The sequence below is a fragment of the Coenobita brevimanus genome, chromosome 89 (assembly GCF_032717465.1).
Source record: "Coenobita brevimanus isolate Jiangsu-jjx chromosome 89, ASM3271746v2, whole genome shotgun sequence".
Taxonomy (NCBI): Eukaryota; Metazoa; Arthropoda; class Malacostraca; order Decapoda; family Coenobitidae; genus Coenobita; species Coenobita brevimanus.
The window spans coordinates 28,153,371-28,176,778 of NC_137042.1; the positions used below are offsets into that span (position 1 = coordinate 28,153,371).

The 23,408-nt window shown below is 44.6% G+C and overlaps 1 protein-coding gene across 1 annotated transcript in view; it reads right to left on the minus strand.

The window, feature by feature from the left end:
• LOC145411367 (uncharacterized) overlaps positions 1-23,408 on the minus strand; it is a 128,252-nt gene that overhangs the window by 12,722 nt on the left and 92,122 nt on the right. Inside the window, exons 2-6 of the mRNA XM_080281397.1 lie at positions 5,140-5,409; positions 3,893-3,997; positions 3,020-3,385; positions 2,324-2,595; positions 1,611-1,781 (exon numbers count right to left, since the gene is read on the minus strand). Coding sequence (XP_080137523.1) covers positions 1,611-1,781; positions 2,324-2,595; positions 3,020-3,385; positions 3,893-3,997; positions 5,140-5,409 — 1,184 coding nt within the window. The remainder of the gene's footprint in view (positions 1-1,610; positions 1,782-2,323; positions 2,596-3,019; positions 3,386-3,892; positions 3,998-5,139; positions 5,410-23,408) is intronic.

A 23,408-nucleotide genomic window follows, 5' to 3' on the forward strand; every position in this document is an offset into this window, starting at 1 on the left:
GGTAGGTAATATTCCGTATCATTTCGGCCATCCAGGAAGTGTTATCTGACTTGTAGGCCTACTGTGTCATTACCCTTGTATATGTTCACTAATATATATATATATACTTCAGATTCAGGTATAGTACTGTATTGATTGCAGTATTGTACAGTATACAGTACTCTCTCCAAACACAGTTGTAATACCGTACCATAAGTGGTGATAAGTGTTCACCAATATATTTAAGGTACTGAGTGGGTAGGTTTTTGATTATTCGGCAAATCTAATTTCTCGGCATCATCCTGGTCCCATAGATGCCGAATAATGGGACTTGTACTGTAATGATAATTCACATATACTGCATCAACAGTATGTTGTAGTTTCTACATCAACAGTAAGCTGTACTCATTTCCAGTTTTACCTTACAGCTATGAACAGTACATTATTTGTGTAAGTATCACAGTATTTACTCTTGTTCTAATTTCACAACACAGCAAAACCTTTACCACTACCATCATGCTAAACTGCATTTCCATCACATCCATCACAACATACATATAAATTTTTAAGACTTTGTGAACCTGTTGAATACAATGATGTACCATATTACTATTTTATCCTTGTTATCTCCAAATGGTTTTATCCATCCATCCATCATCAAATCCTCCATTGCCCCATGAGGAGCATAGGAGCCTGGGGCTAGGCAGTTGGTCCCAAAATTTAAGATGAGGGTGATCCAGATGGTTTTATTTATCATGAAAGATTTTTCAGACAGGAGAGGTTAGACATGTGCTTCATTTATTCTTTGAGTACATGTCCTTCCTCAGCTTAATACAGATATCTGGAGGCAGCAAGAATAAAATAAAAAATACTTCACTGAACTGAAAGGGTTAATACTGTATCTACATCTGTAATGAAAATATCACAGAAAAACATACTGTCCGTACAAACAATAAAAAACACATCTCACCAAATACTGTTGACTGTAAAACAATGATGAATGTTTATCAAGCCTGGGATAAATGAGAAAAACATCACATCACAGAAAAATTACCAGCCATATTGGAGAGTCAACTGGTCATTACAACTCTAATGGTTATGGCTATAGCATCGATCAACACAAAACAAACATTTACTGGGGGATTTTAAGCTGCACAGTTGAACTTTACACAATTACTACTTGAATTTTCTTCCTTCTGCAAATGTACTGCAGAATGTAAATGTAAGTAAACTGTAATTACAGTACCTCAAGTTGATCCATTTCGACTGGATGATAATGTCTTGTCACAGTTATCGTATAAGTAGTCTTTCTGTTGCTGTTTTGCTATTAAATTCACAATAAATTACATAATACTGCCTACTACAATTCCTCTGCAATCAATAGAACTAATTACCTTCTTTCACCTAAATTACAGCACCAGCTGCCTGGATACTGTCGTGATATTCTACAACACACCCTCGACTTTATAATCTCAGTTCAAGTTTAAATGTACAATGAACCTCATGAGTAAAATTTTACTTCATCCTTTTAGGCTGGATGATAGTATTCTATCCTAGTTTGTAACTAACCAATAAAACTGACAGTGCAGGACTCAATAATACTGGTGAACATGAACCATTCCATCACCGACCTATAGGACGGGAGCTGGTCAATAACAGTCTTGATGAGGCCTCTAGGCTTGGCTTCTCCCAGCCTCTCTGCTAAGTGGAGGAGTGCCTCGTAGTTTTCTGTGTCAGGTGCCTCAGGTGGTACCGGGTCCACAACACTGTACTGATGCAGCGATGGGTGCGACAGCATGGCTCTGTGAGGGCAGTTACAGCGGAGAGGGAAGTAAAACATTGTATTAATGATAAATAGTACCATCAACATCATCATTCTAAACCTCCTCCCACCTGAGGATTGGGTGAAGCGGAGTCAGAAAACAATGAATTATATGACACTCAAAACATACTAGATTTGCTTGTTTTCTTTTAATTTATTCACTGACACCACTGTATCTGCAGAGTACAACATAACCTTCTTCATCTGAACATAAAGGAGGTGTATGAACCTGGAATATATGTTCTGGAGCAGAAACTAAATCATACTTTACTGGATTTCGAGCTGCAAAATATATTCTATATTTCTTGGAACTTGATAATGAGGGACTTTCTGTAATACACAGTTACTGATACTGGTTAAAAAATTAACAAAAACACTTTAAAAATATAAGTAAGAATATTTCAAAGTTGGAAAATCAAAAGTCTGTGATGCCACAATAGCATTTTCCAAAGCAATATGGACATTTTGCATATTGTATATTGTACAGCAATGCCAACTGTTGTACATGCATGTGATACTCACAAAAACTGCAACAGGATGCCAGGGTAAGTAGCTGCTGCAGCTGCAGCACTGGGAAGGGGAGGTGGTGGAGGAGGGGGTGGGGCAGATGGAGGTATGGTGTTTCCGCGCCAGCTGGAGGTGCTTCGCCGGCTGCCACCTAGGCTGCCTCCACTGCTGCCCCTAGGCCCCCTCATACGCCCCAACACATGCCCCTGCCCCGGTCCTCGATAGAGCCCTCGCCCCAGCATGTCAACACCAGCACCACGACCACCACCACCACTGCCACTCCCTCCCTGAAATATAATATCCAATTGTCACAATCACAAACACACACTATACCCACTTTGGTCCTACAGAATATACTGCTCTTGCAACTTATAAAACATCTCAGTAAACATACTGATGCTGTATACAACACATTAACACAGCTGTTATCACCATCATCATCATCATCATGCCCTGCTCCTGTCATTATTGTCATCATCATCATCATCATCATCATCACCATCTACGATGCCCTACTTCCTACTGTGAACCCCCAAACAGAGCACTGCCATGACACAACTGCCTCCAGACTACTTGATCCTCTCATACTTCTCTTGCTTGCTCAAACACTCCTCTTCCTCTTCTGTTGCACCAAATTACACACACGCAACTACAGTGTATAGCATTACAGCACTTTTGTTACTATTGGCAATAAGGAGAACTGTAACTTACATGTAAGTGATGGAGTTGATGGAGATGCGTATGTGCTGGGAAGGGTGTAACAAGAGGCGGTGTTGGCTGCTGGTGGGTGTGGTGGTGGTGTTGTGGTGGCAGCTGTGGCGCCACACTCACCCCGATGTTCTGGGGTCCTGCCGACAGCTGACTGGGTACAGCCGCCAGGTGGGTGGGCACAGCTTGGGGTGGAGCCACACCCATGGGGGCCTGGCCATACAGGGAAGTGTGGGTGTGAGGGGGTTGGGGGGTGGCAGCCATCAGCTGTGGTGGTCCAGCAGGGGCAAGCAGTGGACCAGCAGCGTGGTGACCAGGGGGAACCATGGGGGCATAATGATGTTGTGGACCAAGACACCCACCATTCATCTAACAATGAAAGAAGGAGAGATGGAATAAGAAATGGATGAATGTTTCTGTATCTTATTAATCTGAAACAAAAAGGAATTTAACAGAAAGAATGACATACAGGCAAAAAATTAATGGGACATTCAGTATCCCTTATTACTCTGAAACAGATGGAAACTACACAACTGTTTTCTAGGTTTGGCTTGATGGAGATTTTACTGTTATAGGGGCTACTTACACTGTACCTCAGTTTACATAATGTAAAACTGCTTAGCTGCAAAACATTTATATAAAACTAACTTGCTTTTAGATATTAGCTACTGTGATATGTCTAGCAGTAATATACATATTGCTATGAGAGTGGACCTACTGAACAGATGCATTATCCAGAAAAATCAGTGCCTGTACTGTACATGAAGAAAAAAAAAGAAAAAAAGACAAAAGTACTGTACTGGACCGCAAGAACCTGCGAAGTGTTAAGTCTAGCCCCTACCATGGAGTGAGTGTTTGCAAGTACGATGGTCTCACCTGGTATTGGTGGTGGAGAGGAGGATTGGAACAGAGGAAGGAGTGGACATTACAGTGGTGGAGGCGCGGGACACTGCCATAGCTACCACCACTGGCACCACCCAGCTGTTCAAGCAAGAAACACAATAATATTATTGTCATTACATGCTCCCTACGTGTCATCAAGTGGGTTGGTGGAGGGTTAGTGCCCCTCCCCGTAAAACAAAAAACTCAAAGTCAAATGGCCACCCCTTACAGGATTATGGCGTCTGGCAATAAATAAATAAAAAATAAAAAATGACTTTTCAGGCTTGTGGTGAGTGGTGGTGAACATCATCCACTCACCAGATGTAGTGTTGCCTACTTCTTCCTTCACCTTTATCGTTCTTTTTCTGTGTCTGCCCTCCTCTCTTCCTATTTCTCCCATCTTTCCTATCACTTTTTATTACTCTTCTTTCCTTTTCAGGTGGCTTTAAATTGAATGACAAACATAATGGCTTCCTGTAAGCCAGGAAACCATTTACAATGCTGGCTGGTAACCATATAACCAACCCACATGTGTTCCCAATGTGACAACAAGTGGGTGGAGGGTTAGTGTCCCTCCTCGTAAAACAACTAACTCAAAGACAAATGGCCACCCCTTACGAGATTATGGCATCTGGCTTTAGGTAGATAGCTAGGCTTCTCAGATATTATATAGTTTCTTGGACAAACAGCCTGTATATTGCCAAAACTGAATCCTTTCAAAATTTTTAGTCATTCCTGTAACACAGCATTACCTGTGTCTCTAGTCTGTATATAAACAGTAAAAAAAAAAAAAATCAAATACTGTAATATACCTGTTGTAAACTTATAACCATTCCACTGTAGCTTTTTAAATATTACCTTATTTATTTTATTTTTTCTCCTATACAATCTGGAAAGGACCTACTAGTATGCAGTACTACTAGTAGTAAGCTACTGTATATCTAACCCATCCAGTTCTAAGTCTCTTCTAAACTTACTAAAAATATCTATAGATGGCAGAAATATATAGTAATGAAATATGACAACACTGGACTGAGAGGGTCTGTGCTGGAGAGGGACGCCTTCATGCACTAGCACTTGTATAACTGAAAGACTTTACTTCCCAGTTAAATGTCTCTCTGACCTTACCTATCCCCAGAAAGAAAGATGGTGGACTGCAGGAGGACAATTTCAGCCTGCAGTCCACTGGGTTCACAGACAAATGAAATTAAGGCCACACAGGAACAGAAACAATAACATACCTGATGTGGAGATGATTGGACATGGGATGAGGTGAGGTGGTGTGCATGGTGGGGCTGTGTGGGGGTGGCACACATCATGGAGGACGGGCCACGGGCATGGGTGTGGATATGGACGGCCTGCTGCTGCTGCGGATGCTGTGACTGGTGCTGCTGCTGCTGTTGCTGCTGTTGCTGCGGCTGTTGCTGCTGCTGCTGCTGTTGTTGTTGCTGCTGAAACTGATGCTGTGCTCCTCCGCTGTTCATACTTGACATGGCCAGAGACACGGGCACCTGGGAAAAGGAAAAGATGCAGAATTAATGACAGGATGAAACTTATTCTATCATACAAGCAAGTGGCCTTCATTCTCACTGCTCTGTCTTGCATAACAGTGAGCTCAAACCTACACAGCTTGGATAGTTCTAGTAGTACATATTCAAGCTGAAGAGAGGACAACAGTCTTCACAGCTTCCTCATCTGACTAATATATATATATATATATATATATATATATATATATATATATATATATATATATATATATATATTCCTCATCCTGCCCCTGGGTGGGAAAGGAGGTCTGGATGATGATGATGATGAAATATATTTTTTCTAGTTTTATGTCATGTCTCCTTTTTTCGATAAGGGCTAAGGTGTTGAACCTGGGTAGAGGACTTTGGATGTGTAGCACTTTATGACCAAATGCCCTTCCTGATGTCTACCAATGACCCTTGGGTAGACTTGAACCTCTGACCCTTCAGTCAGAGAGCTCTGACTCACTGAGCCACAGCTGCTACAACCAGTTAGGTGATTCGGGAGCAATACCTCTCCTGGCAGGGCAGCTTAGCCGGGCATGGCGTGAATTCATGACGTTTTAGCCTCAAGTCGGGAGCTCTAATCACCCTTAAACAGAAGGCATGCAGTGCTCTAATGAATCAGGATGAAAATATATATATACAGTATTCTATATTACCTGTGTGTTATTTTATAGTCTGTTAATAAAATGCCAACCAAGAGGTATGATCACCAATGAAGCAAGGTGAATTTGAAGGGGTGATGAAAAGAAAACTATAAAATGTAATAATTAATGTAATAATAAAATGTAATGCTGTAATAATAATAACAGTAAAAGAGAGAGAGAGAGAAAGAGAGAGAGAGAGAGAGAGAGAGAGAGAGAGAGAGAGAGAGAGAGAGAGAGAGAGAGAGAGAGACAGACAGACAGACAGAGACAGAGACAGAGACACAGACACAGACAGACAGATAGAAATGGAAAAAAAAATGGCAAGTGATGGAAGAAGACAAAATGGTCAGACCCTTCCAACATCAATATCTGAGTACATGAAACAAACATAATGAGAAGGAGGAGGAGAAAAATATCAAAACAAAGCAAAAAATGGCAAAATACGAAATATACAATAAAAGGGAGGGGGAGAAAAAAGACGGAAGTGAAGAGGTGGAGGAGGAAATGGAGGAGGAGGGGTGAGGAAGGCTGATGGAGAAGAGAGAGAAGGAAGGAGAGAAGGTGAGAGATGTGAAGGAAGAAGGAAAAGAACACTAAGTAGGGGAAGAGAGAGAGAGAGAGAGAGAGAGAGAGAGAGAGAGAGAGAGAGAGAGAGAGAGAGCCGTTAAGAAAATAATAAATTTAAAAAATAAATTCAGAAATAAACTAATATAACAAAAAGGAAAACCATTTAAAAAAGGATGAAGACGGGAAGAAAAAATCTGAAATAGTAAAGAACGGAAGAGGAACCCATAAAAGGCAGAAGAGATGTGAGGAGCGCCGAATGATGATGAAGGAAGAAGGGAAGAATTGAGATTAAAAAAAAAAAAAAAAAGGAAGAGGGGGGAGAGAGAATATATATAAAAGAAATAGGGATAAAAGGGAGCTTAGTACAGCATGAATATGATGAAAAAAAAAATAAGACGAAGGGGAGTCCAGTGAACTAATAAAAAATGATAAAAAAGACAGGAAATATACTGTTGGGGAAAATGAATACGTATAAGGTATGTAGGAAAATGACAAATATAAAAATGAAGAGGAGGGGAAGAGAGAGCAGTGAGAGAATAAAAGGAATAAAGGAAGGAAGGGAAAGAATTAAAAGACTGAATGAAGGAAGAGAATAAAAAGAATGAAAGAAAGAAGGGAAAGAATTAAAAGATTGAAAGAAGGAAGAGAGAGAATTAAAAGAATGAATGAAGGTATACAAAAAAGAGAATGAATGAAAGGGAGAGAATAAAGAATGAATGAAGGAAGTGTAATGCTGTATGGTAGTGAGACCTGGGCAGTGAAGAAGGAAGATATTCGCCGGCTCAGACGTACAGAAATGACAATGATTAGGTGGATGTGCAGTGCGTCCCTGCGTCCAAGGCCTGGAGGGGTTGGGTTTACGATGGAAGAGTTGAGAGTTAGGATGGGACTGGAGTGTATTGGTGTTGTGATGAGGAGAGGTAGATTGAGATGGTTTGGACATGTGGAGAGGATGGGGGATGATAACTGGGTGAGGAAGGTGAGAAGTGTTAATATTGGGGGTGGGGTTATGAGGGGTAGACCGAGGAAGACATGAGACGAGGTCATTAAGTATGACCTCAGGGTTAAGGGACTGAACAGGGAGGCTGCAATGGATCGTGCAGCGTGGAGAGCCGCCATTAGGTGACCAAGGCCGACACATGCAAGCATGTTGAAGCCTTTAAAAAACGAAAACGAAAAACGAAAACGAAGGAAGGGAGAGAATAAAGAATGAAGAAAGGAAGGGAGAGAATAAAAAGAATAAAGGAAGGAAGGAAGGGAGTTAAAATAATGAAGAAGGAAGAGATAATAAAGAGAATGAATGAAGAGACTGAATAAGGGGAATGAATAATTGAAGGACAAAAATTAAAGGAATGAATAAAGGAAAGGAGAGAATTAAAAGAATGAATGCAGGAAGGGAGAGAATAAAAAGAATAGAGGAAGGAAGGCAGGGAATTAAAAGAATGAATGATGGAGGAGAGGGAATAAAGAATGAATGAAAAGTGAGAAAATGAAAAAAAATAATGAAATAGGGAAAAAAGAAAGGAATGAATGAAGGGAGGAAGAAAATGGAAAGAATGAATGCAAGATGGGAGGGAATGTGTCGGTAATGAACTCTGAAAAAAAAACAAAAAAACATGGAAGTAAAAATAGCATGAAAGAAAGGATAGTGAGTGAAGAGGGATAATGTAAAAAATAAAACGAGGAATGAGAAAATGGGGAAATTGGATGGCATGATAAATATGGCGGGTAGAGGAAGATGGAGAGGAAAGAAGCTGAAAGGGAGAAGGAGGGGGGGAAGGATATGGAAGTAGGATGGTGAGTGAAATTTAAAGAGGAAGAGGAGGAAAAGCAGGAAGAGAAGGAGGAGAAGAAGGAGGAGATAACGGAGAAGAAGAATGGTGTGCTGAGAGAGAGAGAAAGAGAGAGAGAGAGAGAGGGGGGGAGGAGGGGAGGGAGGAACATACACGCCTAAATCAACAGCGTAGAGGAATCCAATTTGCGTGTAGTTAGGCCTAGCAGATGTAGTATTTGCTGCCATCCTTCTCTATCCTATCTCTCCCACCTCCTTTCCCTCCAGCTCTATCCCTTCTCTCTACCTCTACCTCCGCCCCCCGTCCTTCCTCTCTTTCCCATTACTCTCCCTCTCTCTTACCTCTTCCTCTCCCCTTAACCTCTCGCATTCTTCTCTACTTATCTTCCCCAGTCCTCCCTCCCTCTCTTTCCCTTCTCCCTCCCTCTCTCTTACTTCTTCCTCTCCCTCTAGCCTCTAGCAGTCTTCACTACTCACCCTCCTCCCTCCCTCTCTCCTCTTCCTCTCCCTTGAACCTCTCGCATTCTTTTCTACTTATCTCCCCTGCTCCTTCCTCCTGCTTTTTCCTATCTCCCTTCCTCTCTATTACCTCTTCCTCTCCCCTAAACTTCTCGCATTCTTCTCTGCCAATCTCCCCCTCCCTCCTCTCTCCTTGACTTTCCCTTCTCTCCCTCTCTCTTACCTCTTCCTCTCCCCTTGACTTCTCGCATTTTTCTCTCTCCTATCCCCGCCCTCTCACTCTTTCCCCTCTCCCTCCCTTTCTCTTACCTTCCCTCTTCCCTTAACCTCTCGCCTTTTCTATCGTCTTCCCATTTTCTTCTTACCCTCTCCTTATTCTTTATCCTCACTGACCCCTTACTCTGGGAAAAGAAAAAAAAAACAATAAGGAGGTGGAGAAATTAGTGAAAAGTAAAAACAAAGGTAAACAGACTTAAAAGAACGAAAGAATATGGGTTAACAGCGAGAAAATGTTGCAAAGAAAAATGAAAAATAAATGCAAATGAAGGACACAAAGAAAACAGGAGAAGCGCACAATGGAAGCGAAGACGATGACGAGGAAGACAAAAGTACCGCTATGCTGAATAAGAAATGAAGAATGAGGGAGGAAAACGACATTGAGTAAAACAGCGTAATGACAAGAGCACTTCCTTTAGCACACCACCCCGTCACATTCAGATGAGCTTGGGGTCACAACGACAACGCCAACATCATCATCACCAACAAGAACCACGCACTCTGGCCTCAGAGGAACAACGACCTCTCTGGTGATATTTTTTTTTTTGCTAATTCAAGATGATCTTAATCAATGTAGGTGAGAACTCTTGCAGTGTAGGGTTAATGAAGGATGTATCTAATCCCACTACTTCGAAAAGTCTCTCCTGTGCCAATTACAAGAATAGACATAAAAATACTCTGTATGGAGAGGTTACCCAGGGCCCGCCAGACTGTTCGTTCACACACAGTAACACAGGCTTCAGAATCTTCCTGTACATTAACAGTAACACAGCCAAACTCATTTTACTCTAACTTGATCCAGATTTTCGTCCTTTTGTAGCTTATTTCACGTAGCTCTGTGGCAGCAAAAAGGCAATGCTATGGCCCTATATCCTTTTCATAGCACTTTTTCGAGACTAGCATAAAATTTCAGTGTTAATACATTGCTATAACTCAGCCTTCAAGAATGAGAGTTGTTAGTTTTAGGCCTCGTTAAAGCAAAAGGGGTATAGTTGCACCACTAGCTTACTGAACATGAACCTGGCAGACCCAAATTTGACCTTCTTCCGCAGTCCTCCATCCTCCTTTCGGGGAATATGGCTGAGACGTTTATATAACCAGGCAGTTCCACTACGCGTAATATCGGTGCCACCACATAAGGGCGTCTTGCTGGTAAATAGCAGTAACGATTTCCTACACTTATCCACCTCTGTCTGGTTTACTGTGAGGAATGGGTAAAGGAATCAAATACTGTAACTGTTTATAGAGCTAATGTTATGTGATGACGGTGAAGACAATGAACACAAGAGGAGAAGAAAGGCGATCGACTAAGGGCTATGTAGATGAAATGAATAACAGCACACCCGGTGAAAAGAGGGATCAAAACAAACAAGGGAGGAAGAAGAGGAAAAGAGTGACGTGGATGAGTGGAAAAAAAGAGGAGAATGAACATGAAAAAGATGAAGAAGAATGCTATATAAAATGAGGAAGATGAGGAAGAGAATGACGTAATGAATGAGGGAAAGGGGACGAGGAAGATGAGGAGCAAGAGAAACAGGGTGAAGAGAAGGAGGAGATGAAATAACAAGGAGGTCGAGGAGGAAGCAAGGCGAGGAAAAACGAAGACGAAGAAGAATAGGAGGAAAATGAATAACAGGAAGAGAGAGGAGGATGGAAGAGGTTGTGTGTGTGTGTGTGTGTGTGTGTGTGTGTGTGTGTGTGTGTGTGTGTGTGTAAGAGATGAAGAGCAGGAGAGTATTTGGGCGGGGAATATGACGGGGGAGAGGGGAAGAGAGCAAGAGAACGAGAGCGAAGAGAGTATGAGGAGGGGGGAGGGGGGGAGAGTAAGAGGAAAGGGGGGGGAGAGGAAAAAGCGGGTGTTCAGAAATCAATGAAGGAAGAGCAAGGGAAACTAACCGGAGGGACGAGGAGGGCATGTGGAGGGGGGGAAGGAGGGGGGGAAGGAGGGGGAGGGAAGGAACGGGGAGAGAAAAGAAGGGAGAAAGTAGAAAGAAGCGGAGGAGACGAAGGAGAATGGGATGAGAGAAGGAGGAAAGGAAGAAAGAAGGAAGGGGAAAGCGGGGGGGAAAGGAAGAGGGAAGGAGGGAGAAAAAGAAAAGAGATGTAAGGTAATGCAGAAATGATAAGGGAGAGGAAATGGATGGAGTAAAAGAAATGTTAGTGATGGAGGAAGAGGGGGAGAGAGAGAAAAGGAAAAGATCAGGAAGAAGGAAGGGGGAGGGGAAATGGGGGAGATGGAGGGGAAGGGAAGGGAAGGAGAGGAAGGGAAGGGAAGGAGGGGAAGGGACAGTAGGGAAAGGATAGGTAGGGGAATATGAGAAGCGATGAAGGGGAAAATAGGAGATGATGGGGAGGAAAGAGATGGAGGGAGGGAGAGAGAGAGAGAGAGAGAGAGAGAGAGAGGAAATAAGGGGAGAGAAGATGGATGGAGAGAGGAAATTAAGCGGAGATGGGACAGGAAGAGAAGGGGCAGAGGGGAGGGAGGAATAATGAGGGGGAGGGAGAGGAGAGAAGAAAGGAAGTGAGAGAAAAGGGAGAGAGAGAAAAGGGAGGAGGGGAGAGGAGAGCAAGGAGATGACAAGGAAACTAAGAACAGAAAAATGGAGCAGTGATGGACGACAGGCGTGTGTGTGTGTGTGTGTGTGTGTGTGTGTGTGTGTGTGTGTGTGTGTGTGTGTGTGTGTGTGTGTGTGTGTGTGTGTGTGTGTGTGTGTGTGTGTGTGTGTGTGTGTGTGTGAGAGAGAGAGAGAGAGAGAGAGAGAGAGAGAGAGAGAGAGAGAAATCTTGGCACATCTCACGTAATCATGCGAGGACAGAATCCAGAGTGAGAGATGGAAGGAAGGAAGGAGGGCAGGTGCAAGGAGGGAAGGGGTAGTTAAGGAAGAGAAGAGAAAAAAGAGAAAGGAAAGGGGTAAACGAAAGAAGGAATGGAAGGAGAGGGGGTGGGAGGGAAAGAAGGGAGAGAAGGAGGGTGGAAGAAAAGGAAAGAGGGAGGGAGAGAAGGAGGGTGGAAGAAAAGGAAAGAGGGAGGGAGAGAAGGAGGGTGAAAGAAAAGGAAAGAGGGAGGGAGAGAAGGAGGGTGGAAGAAAAGGAAAGAGGGAGGGAGAGAAGGAGGGTGGAAGAAAAGGAAACAGGGAGGGAGAGAAGGAGGGTGAAAGAAAAGGAAGGAGGGAGGGTAAGGAGGGGGAGAAGGAGGGTGAAAGAAATGGAAGGAGGGAAGGAATGAGGGGGGAAAAGGATGGTGGAAGAAAAGGCAGGAACGAGTGAAGGAGACGAAAGAGACGAATGCATGGAAGAAGGGAAGGAAAGAAGAGAAAATGTTGAAGAGAGGCAGAACAGAGAGAAGGATGATAAGAAGGATTGGAAAAGAGAGGCATGAGGGAATTTCTCTCTCTCTCTCTCTCTCTCTCTCTCTCTCTCTCTTACTCGTGTTCCCATGTTTAGTCCTTTTTTCCCTCTCCGTTCTACAGCTGTCACTCTCCTCTTCTTTCTTCTTTCCTCCTTACTGTGTTTATCTCCTTCTCGTCCCTCCTCTCCTCTCCTCACCTCTGTTTTCTCCTCCCCTTGTCCATTTTTTGCTCCCCTCCCCTTTTCTCAGTGTCTTTTTTTTCCCCTTTTCTTCCTCGTCTCACACTGTTCTTTTTCTCACCCTTCTTCACTGCTCCTCTCTTCTCCGCTTCTCCATTTCTCTTCTTATTTCTTCTCCTATCTTTTCCTTCTTTCTTCTCCTTCCCTTCTCTTCACTTTCATGCCTTCTCTTCTCTTTTCTCTCCTCTGACGTCATATTTCCTCCATTTTTACATTTTCCCTTTTCATATCTCTGCTTCTTTCTCATCTCTCCTCCTTTTCCCTTCTCCTCTCCCTTCTTACCTTCTCTTTTCTTACCCTGTCTCTTCTCCCTCCCCTCCCCTTTCTTCTTTCCCCCTTCCCTCTCTTCTCATTAAGATCTGTCTTCTCTTCTACTGCCTTCTCTCCTCCCTCTTCTCTTCCCTTCCCTTCGCTATCAGTTCTTCATTTTTTCCTCTCCTCCACTCTCTTCCTTTTCCAGTTCTGCTCTTCTTTACTCTTTTCTTTTCTCTATTTCTCTTTTCCCTCTTTCTTTATCTCCTCTCAATTTCTCCTGCCCTCCTCTCCCTCCCTACCTTCCCTCTCCTTTCTCCTCTCCTCTCCACATTTGTCCTCTCCTCTCCTCTCCTCTCTCTTCTCTTCTCCTCTCCTCTCTCTTCTCTTCTCCTCTCCTCTCCTCTCCTCTCTCTTCTCCTCTCCTCTCATCTCTCTTCTCTTCTCTTCTCCTCTCCTCTCCTCTCATCTCTCTTCTCTTCTCCTCTCCTCTCCTCTCCTGCACACCGCGTTGCACCTAATCCCACACTTTATCTTCCAGTAAATCCCTTCCAGGTGTTTCGCAGGATAAAAATGCGGCTGTTTAAGTGTGTGTGTGTGTGTGTGTGTGTGTGTGTGTGTGTGTGTGTGTGTGTGTGTGTGTGTGTGTGTGTGTGTGTGTGTGTGTGTGTGTGTGTGTGTGTGTGTACACTAAAATGTCTTTACGTCATTATGCTTTCAAGAATGCTGTAGCTATGACAACTTATGCACTCAGGCCCCCCATCTCTCTCTCTCTCTCTCTCTCCCCTTCATAATTATCATCTCCAGCGTCTTGTTGCTGATCCTCCTCCTCCTCCCTCCCCCCCCACAAAAGGTCGCGAAGCAAAGAAATGAATGACGCTGGGGTCATACTAAACAAGAGGTCAGGTATATGTGTCAGGTCAGGTGAATAAGGTCGTACAGGTCATGACGTAGCAAGCAGTATCAGGAAGTCAGGTCACAGTTCAAGGCAGGTCAACTCAATCAACCCCTTCCCTAAGATGACCAGTTTTGTGCTGACTACACTCCTTTAGAATTAGACCTTGCTTTCTTAGTGGCCTTACAGCTTCCTTAACTCCTTTCCTTTAGCAATTTATTCTATACATTACACCTCTAAATCATCCCTGTAGGTTACTGATGCCAACTAAACCATTATGGAAATGATACCACATGGATGTGATTGTGAAAGGTGCGATAGTCAAAATAAATCGCTAAGAAGAAGGTGCAGGCAAGCCTTCTTGAGTATTGTCAAGGGTGAGGTCGTGAAAGGTGAGGTAACAGAGGGAAAGGTAGGGACAGGTGACGGGTTAGGAGGGGAGGGAAGGAGGGGAGAGAAGGAAGGGAGGGAAGGAGGGAAGGGAAAGAGGAGAGGGAGGGATGGGAAGAAGAGAGGGATGAAACGGAAGGAAGGAGGGAACGGAAGGAAGGAAGGGAAGGAAAGGGGGAAGGAGGGGAAGAAAGAAGGGATGAGAAGGAGGGGAGGGATGGGGGAAGAGAAGGAGAGGAGGGATGGGGGGAAGGGAAGGAGGAGGACGGGAGGAAAGATCGGCTTAATATTAAAACGAATCGACTATCTATGAGTAATTCAAGCAATCAATTTTTTAAGCCTTCCTCGAGGTTACACGGCCCATAGTATTACCAGGAACGATCTAAGTTACGTCCAGGTCCCTAAATGTACTGCTGGGTGGTCAGAATCATAGGGGAAACGAACTTTGTCTCAGAGTCTGACCGTGAATCGAATTACGTTTATTTCAGTTACGGCTGGACGTGGGAGGGGGAGGTGTGGGTGTGAGGGAAGGAGGGTGGGCGGTCATTTACGGGAGGCAGGGATAGGAGAGGGTGTAGAGAGGGGAGGGGAGAGGGAGAAACTATGTAAAGAGAGGGAGGGAAGGGGAGGGTGGAGGGAAGGGGTAGGGGTAATGGGAGGGGAGGGGGACTGGTACATAACACAGGAGACACCACTCATGACGCGTCCAGCAAAGGTCACCCCCACCTGCGATACCTGTCCTGCCTCACCTGTCCTGCCTACCATACCTGCCCTGCCTGCCATACCTGTCCTGCCTGCCGTACTTGTCGTGCCTCGCAAGCCCTGGCTGCCATATCTGTCCTGCCTCACGTGTCCGGCCTGACTCGTCCTCTCCTCCTCCTTGTCTTCCTCCTCCTCCGCCTCATCATCATCATTATCATCATCATGGCAGTGAACATAACTGATACAATATACTTACACAGCCTGTCACGTACACACATACACAAGTACACAAACCCATGAACGTACCTGGAATGAAAAAAGAAAAACGAAAATCAGTATCACGCTACAACAATTTTTCCGTAAAAATGTATGTACAAATATTTAACTTCGTGTACCATAAAGAGAACATATGCGTTCCTTTCTTTTTTTCCCCCTCGTTATTCACAGGTATATTAGGGCCATACTACTGCCGTACATCCCCTCCATACCACTTCCTCGTGACTAGCACCCTATTCTGTTGTTCATCTCTTGCTACAGCTGAATGGCGGGATAGATTAAAAAAATGTGATCAGGGTAAGGGAAGATTTCTCAACCTTCCCCCTCCAAACTGCTCTTCTCTTACCAGTGTTACTTTCCTTTCTCTCTCTCTCTCTCTCTCTCTCTCTCTCTCTCTCTCTCTCTCTCTCTCTTATTCAATGACACCTTCACTCATCGCTAGTCACCTACTTTTTCACTTATGATGGCCAGTGATTCTCTCTCTCTCTCTCTCTCTCCTCATATATATTCCACTCTTGTTCAATGACACTTTCACTCATCGCTAGTCACCTACTCTCTCACTTACAATGGCAGGTGATTCTCTCTCTCTCTCTCTCTCTCTCTCTCTCTCTCTCTCTCTCTCTCTCTCTCTCTCTCCATTACCTCGCCACCCCGCCATAACTCTGGTGCCATTGGTAATTAATATGGTGATTCCCTCTCCACGATGCACCATTGCTCCTCACGCCACTGGGAGAAATGGGGGTTAGGATTTAGAGATAGACAGATACACAGATAGATAGACAGATAAATAGATCGATAGATAGATAGATAGATTGACAGAATGATATAGACAGATAATGAGTTGGATACAAATTGATAAAAACAGATTAATAAACAGAATTGAGGGTTAAGATTTATACATATATAGACTGACTGATAAATTGACAGATATGCAGAGAGAGAGAGAGAGAGAGAGAGAGAGAGAGACGGGAGGTGGGGTGGGGTCATCACAGCAGACGGTGACAAAAGGGCGGAAAAGAGTCACTGTAAAATAACTTCCTCTCTCTCTCTCTCTCTCTCTCGTTTATCAATAATACATCTCCATTCTAGATCTACAGCTTATTCCCTTTACTATCACCATCACCACCACCATCATCATCACCACCACCATACCACCACCACCACCATCATCATCATCATGCATCACCATCTGATTCACCATCACTACCATCATCTTCTTCCATTCACCTGTCTTATCCCAGTCCATCCTTCAACACCTATATCCCTATCATCATCATCATCACCACCACCATATTCCATCAGCACCATCATCATCATCATCATCATCATTTTCTGCTTATTAATGTTTTCTCATACCATCTCTCACTGTCTTCTTTACCATCATCATCATCATCATCATCATCATCATCATCATCATCATTTTCTGCTTATTAATGTTTTCTCATACCATCTCTCACTGTCTTCCTTACCATCATCATCATCATCATCATCATCATCATCATCATTTTCTGCTTATTAATGTTTTCTCATACCATCTCTCACTGTCTTCTTTACCATCATCATCATCATCATCATCATCATCATCATCATCATCATTTTCTGCTTATTAATGTTTTCTCATACCATCTCTCACTGTCTTTTTTACCACCACCATCATCATCATCATCATCATCATCATCATCACTCAGGTACGGTGGAGACAGAGGGATGGAGGAGAGAGGGAGGTGGAGGGATGGAAGAGAGAGGGAGGTGGAGGGATGGAGAAGTGAGGGAGGTGGAGGGATGGAGGAGAGAGGGATAGTGACGTCAGAGGAGGAGGTGTGACGCAGGTTTCCTCCACCCCTCCCTTCACCTTTCCTTCCTCCTCCCTCCACCCAAATTCATCTCTCCATTTCGGTTTCTATTTCCCTCCCTTTTTCTTTACTCTCTCTCTCTCTCTCTCTCTCTCTCTCTCTCTCTCTTAAGCCTCATTCAAAAGTTTCTCTCCTCTCAACTTTTCTATCATTTTTTTTTTCTTCACGTCTGCTACTCTTGCTCTTCCCTCCCTCCAACTCCTGCTCTTTCTCGCTCTTCTTCCCTTCCTCTCTCTAACTCCTCTTTCTTTTTCTCTCTCTCTCTCCATTCTCTCCCACTCTCTAACCTTTCCTTCCCTCTGTCTTCTTTCCTCTTCTTTCATCCACCTACTTCCTTAAGACTCCGTCCTCTCTTATTTTCTACATCTCCTTCCACAGTCCCCCCATCTCTCTCTCTCTCTCTCTCTCTCTCTCTCTCTCTCTCTCTCTCTCCCTCTCTCAAACACACACACACACACACACACACACATCTCTTTCCCATCTTCCTGAATCAATTTTTCTCAATGATATTTATTCCCATCTCCTACGCACCCTCTCCATCTTCCTCCCTCCAATTGTCTTTTTTTTTTTCCTTGCTTATTCTATCTCCCATATTCCTTCCTCATATCTCTCTCTCTCTCTCTCTCTCTCGCAAGTCCTTATAGTCTCTCCTTCCTCATTTCCTCCCTCCCTCCCTCCTATTTCTTCCTTCCCTTATATTTCTCCCTCCCTTCTGTGTTCCTTCTCCCAGCTATTATCATATCCCCTCCTGCTCTCTCTCTCTCTCTCTCTCTCTCTCTCTCTCTCAATCGGACTCAATCCATTAGAGGGAATTAAGTCGTTAACTAAGGTTTTTGTTGGGACGTAAAATCAAAGCCGCGAGGAGAGGTGGGATTTACACCGGCGAGAGAGAGAGAGAGAGAGAGAGAGAGAGAGAGAGAGAGAGAGAGAGAGAGAGAGAGCGTACTGATATAGTCTAAAAAAAGAAGCTAAGGAAATGTCGATCTGTCAGTCTCTCGTTACTAATTCGGAATAGGGTAAAAGTCAGAATAATTCTCTCTCTCTCTCTCTCTCTCCTTGTCTACCTAACTATCTATCAACCAATCATCACCTATATATCTAAATATCTTTCCACCTTCAGCAAGTTCTCTCTCCTCCTCCTCCTCTTCCTCTTCTTCTTCTTCTTCTTCTCCTAGTCCTCCTTATCCTCTTCCTCATCCTCCTCTTCCACAACCACTTAAGGTGCTCCTCCACGTCCGCTCCTAATCAATAGCTTTCCTTAATTTGATATTTTCCCTCACCTCTCTCTCTCTCTCTCTCTCTCTCTCTCTCTCTCAAACTTTTCACAAGTTCCCTTTCATCTTTCCGCACCTCTCTTCCTCTCCTTTTCAACCCCCTCTTTACCAGTTACCAACTCACTCTCTGTCTCTGTCTCTGTATCTCTCTCTCTCTCTTTCTCTTTCTCTCTCTCTCTCTCTTTCCCTCCGGCCAGTAGTGATTTTCTCTCCATTTTCTCTCTCGTCATTTCCTCCTCCTCATTGTTTGCCCCTTTTTCTCTTCTCCCTCCTCTCTCTCTCTCTCTCTCTCTCTCTCTCTCTCTCTCTCTCTCTCACTCACTCTCTCTCTCCCTCTCCCTCTCTCTCTCTCTTCCTCTCACTCGCTCTCTCCCCCTTACCTTCACTCTTTTTCTCCTTCTTTCCTTTTCCTCTACTGGTCTCTCCATTCGAATATTTCTTCCATTTTTTTTCCTTTCCTCCATTCTCATTCTTTCCTCCTTCTCCCATCCTTTTTCCTCCTTCCTCCCTCTTCGTCTCTTTTCCCTACAACTCTACTCTCTTCTCATTTCTTTTCTCCATCCTTTCTCTTCTCCTCTTCCCCTTTCCTTCAGAACCTTACTCCCTCCCTCCCTCCCTACCTTCCTCTCTCTCTCTCTCTCTCTCTCTCTCTCCCTCACTCTCTCTCTCTCTCATTTACTACCTCCTTCCCTCCATTCCCTCCCTCCTTTTCCTCTCTCCCGTGCATAATAACATCCTGGCGCCACTCAGCACTCTCTCACTCTCTCTCTCTCACTACTCTTCTTCCACCCTCTTTCCTTTTCTACCCTCCTATGACCCTCTTTTCTCCCTTTATTTTCTCCATATTCTTTCTTTCTTCCACATTTCCTCCCTTTTCTATCCACTTATTTCTTCTTTCAATTCTTCCCTCCTTCCTTCCATCTTTCTCTTTCTTTCCTCCAACGGTTCCCTTCCTTCGCGTCTTTCACTTCTTCAAAATTACTTCCCTCCCTCGCTCAATTAAACCTACTCCCTTATTTCTCTGCCTTCCTCCCTCCTTGCCTCTCCCCTCTTCCTCCTCCTTCCTCCCCATTCCCCTTCCTTCCTCCTTCCCTTTCTCTCTCCCGCCTTACGCCTTTTTCCTCCCTTCCCTTTCCTTCTTTCTTTTTCCTACTCGTCCTACTTCCATTTACCTTTTCTTAAATCCTCCTTCTTTCAGCTCCTCCCTTTATCCTCCCTCTGTTTCGCTCCTCCTCTTGCCTCTCCGTGTTTCTCTCACCTCCCTCCCTTTCTTTCCTCTTCACCTCTACTTCCCTCCCTCCTCCCTCTTCTTTTTTCCCATATCCTTCTCTCTCCTCCCTTTTTTTCTTATTCTTCCTTCATTCCTCCACCTTCACTTCTCCTCTTTTTCTCTCTCCTTCTTCCTTCCCCCTCCCTCCCTCCTCGTTCCATACCGCTAGTTCCCGTTTTTCTGATACCGACTTCCTTTTCCTCCCCTCCTACCTACCCCTCCTCTCCTCACCTCTCCCCTCCTCTCTTTCCACTCCCTACATTCCCCTCCCTTTCCTACCTCCCCTTCCCCCTCCCTGCCTCCCTCTCTCCTCCCTTCCCTACCTCCCTCCTCTACTTCCCTCCCCCTCACCTTTTTCCCTTATTCTCACACCCTCATCATTCGTCCTGCCTCACCTCCCCTTACTCTTGCACTCATCCCTGTTTTCCTCCCTCTACTGATTCTCTCTCTCTCTCTCTCTCTCTCTCTCTCTCTCTCTCTCTCTCTCTCTATCTCTCTCTCCCTCCCTCCCTCCACTAAGCCTAAACACCCTTATAATTAGACTTTCTACATCCGGCAAAAGCCTTTTAAAAAACTCTCTGAAGTTTTTTTGAAAGACTTCGGTGCTACGGGTTTTTGACAACAATGGCGTTCCAACGATTTTTATGCCGCTTTACACACTCGGGGATCCATTAGAACGAGTTATTATTATTATTATTATTATTATTATTATTATTATTATTATTATTACTACTACTACTATTATCATTATTATTGTTATTGTTGCCATCAATCATCATTATCATCATATTATATCTCCAGACGATTTTATTCAGCTCAGTGGAGACTATTCGAACTGAAGTGAAATCGTCCTTCCTTCCGTCTTCCATCCATCCTTCCTTCCTTCCTTCCTTCCGTCGTCCATCCTTCCTTCTGGTGCTTAGTTCTTCTAGGCATGAGCGTAGTTGAGATTAAAAATAAAAAATGGGCTGGTCTACGGGGAATTCTAGTGTGGATCGTGGGTACTGGTCTGGCAATTTGGGGTATGGCAGTCAGTGGGTTGGCCAGGAGTATTACAGGCTTGACCAGTGCCATTTCTGTCACTCCTCAGGGTAGGCCAAAGCTTCTGTCTATTTACCTATCTATCTATCTATCTGTGTCCATTTCTATCCATCCATCTATCTATAACCAGAAGCCTGTCAGTATGAGGTGGCCACAAACAAATCGCCTCCATTTCGCCCTGTCCTCTGCTATCTGACTCCCCTCCTTACAACTCACACTCTCCTCCCTCATACATCTCACCGCCTCAAAACACTAAAATCATCAGACGTTGGACGGAATAAAGCACTGTAATTTAGCGTAGGAGGCCGGGGCTAGGAATATCAGCACAGATATTTAGGGAAGATGCTGAGTAAAACAGACACACCATACCCTTCGTCCTCTACCTTGGCCTAAAACTGTCGTCTCTCCATCTTGAATGCTGGGATGTAACAGATTAACACTAGAATATGATGCTAGTCACGAAGAAGTGCTGTGGGAAGGACGTAGAGCCGTTGTACTGTCTTCTTCTGCCACTGAGACACAGAAGATAAGCAACAAAAGGACGAAAATCTGAGTCAAGTTAAGGTGAAAGAACTGGTGTTAAATGGTAAGGCGAAATGTGGCGCGGGGATACCTAAGAGTTTTATGGCTCTTATCGGCCTGGGAAAGTGGCTGCCTCACTCTGGCTCCTGTTGCATTTCTCTCTCCCTCCCTCTCTCTCTCTCTCTCTCTCTCTCTCTCTCTCTCTCTCTCTCTCTCTCTCTCTCTCTCTCTCTCTCTCTCTGTACGATCAAAAACATACGAAGCTACATAGAGGAAGGAGAGGCAATAAAAGACGGAGAGAGGAAGAGTAAAGGACAGGGAGACGAAAGGGCAGGAGAGAGGAGTGGAGAGATGGAGGAAAGAGAGAGGAGAGATGAAAGAAAGAGATGTGAGGAAGTGAGAAATGAGAGAAAGAGAGTGGAAAGGAGAGGGAAGGAAAAATGGGCACGAGAGAGGAAAGGAGCGATGCAAGATACTGATAGGAAGGGAGGTCTGAGAGAGAGAGAGAGAGAGAGAGAGAGAGAGAGAGAGAGAGAGAGAGAGAGAGAGAGAGAGAGAATTAGGTAGCTGTGATCTTACCACCCAGGGGACAATACCTCCACCCCAGGCCTATGGGAGGGAGGAAAGAAGGGAGAGAAGGAGGAAAGAAGGGAGAGAAGGAAGGAGCGATGCAAGATACTGATAGGAAGGGAGGTCTGAGAGAGAGAGAGAGAGAGAGAGAGAGAGAGAGAGAGAGAGAGAGAATTAGGTAGCTGTGATCTTACCACCCAGGGGACAATACCTCCACCCCAGGCCTATGGGAGGGAGGAAAGAAGGGAGAGAAGGAGGAAAGAAGGGAGAGAAGGAGGAAAGAAGGGAGAGAAGGAGGAAAGGAGGGAGAGAAGGAGGAAAGAAGGGAGAGAAGGTGGAAAGAAGGGAGAGAAGGTGGAAAGGAGGGAGAGAAGGAGGAAAGGAGGGAGAGAAGGAGGAAAGAAGGGAGAGAAGGAGGAAAGAAGGGAGAGAAGGAGGAAAGGAGGGAGAGAAGGAGGAAAGAAGGGAGAGAAGGAGGAAAGGAGGGAGAGAAGGTGGAAAGAAGGGAAAGAAGGGAGAGAAGGAGGAAAGGAGGGAGAGAAGGAGGAAAGAAGGGAGAGAAGGTGGAAAGAAGGGAGAGAAGGAGGAAAGGAGGGAGAGAAGGTGGAAAGAAGGGAGAGAAGGTGGAAAGAAGGGAGAGAAGGTGGAAAGAAGGGAGAGAAGGTGGAAAGAAGGGAGAGAAGGTGGAAAGAAGGGAGAGAAGGAGGAAAGGAGGGAGAGAAGGAGGAAAGAAGGGAGAGAAGGTGGAAAGAAGGGAGAGAAGGTGGAAAGAAGGGAGAGAAGGAGGAAAGGAGGGAGAGAAGGTGGAAAGAAGGGAGAGAAGGTGGAAAGAAGGGAGAGAAGGTGGAAAGAAGGGAGAGAAGGTGGAAAGAAGGGAGAGAAGGTGGAAAGAAGGGAGAGAAGGTGGAAAGAAGGGAGAGAAGGTGGAAAGAAGGGAGAGAAGGTGGAAAGAAGGGAGAGAAGGAGGAAAGAAGGGAGAGAGGAGAGAGTGAAGGTGGCCGGGAAGGAAGGACGGAGGAAGAAGGAAAAAAATTGGAGAGGCAGATGCAGGGAGAATGGAAGGAGGGATATCTGAGAAGGAAGGAAGGAAGGAAGGAGGGAGGGAGGGAGGGAAGGATGGAAGGAAGGACGGACGGCATCTGCAGGAATGAATAAAGGAATGAATGAATGAATGAACGAGTGAATGAATGAAGGAAGGAAGGAAAGAATATATATGAAGGGAAGAAATAGATATTGGAAAAAGAAACGGCGATGAGAAAGGAATGAAATATGAGAGAGAGAGAGAGAGAGAGAGAGAGAGAGAGAGAGAGAGAGACAGACAGAGACAGAGATAGACAAAGACAGACAGACAGACAAGTGGAGAGGAGGAAGAGGAGGAGGAGGAGGAAGGGGAGGGAAATAAGGAGAGAAAGCGAGAGGGCAAGGAGAAAGACAGACGGGGAGGGAAGAGAAAGAGGGAGGGAGAGGTGAGAGCAACGAAAAAGAGAGCAAGAAGGGAGTGAGAAAATAAAAGGTAGGCTGGATAGAAAGTGAAGGAGGCGAGAGAGGCTAAGCGTGTTTCTTGCTGAGTAGGCGCAGGAGGAGGAGGAGGAGAGGGAGGGGGA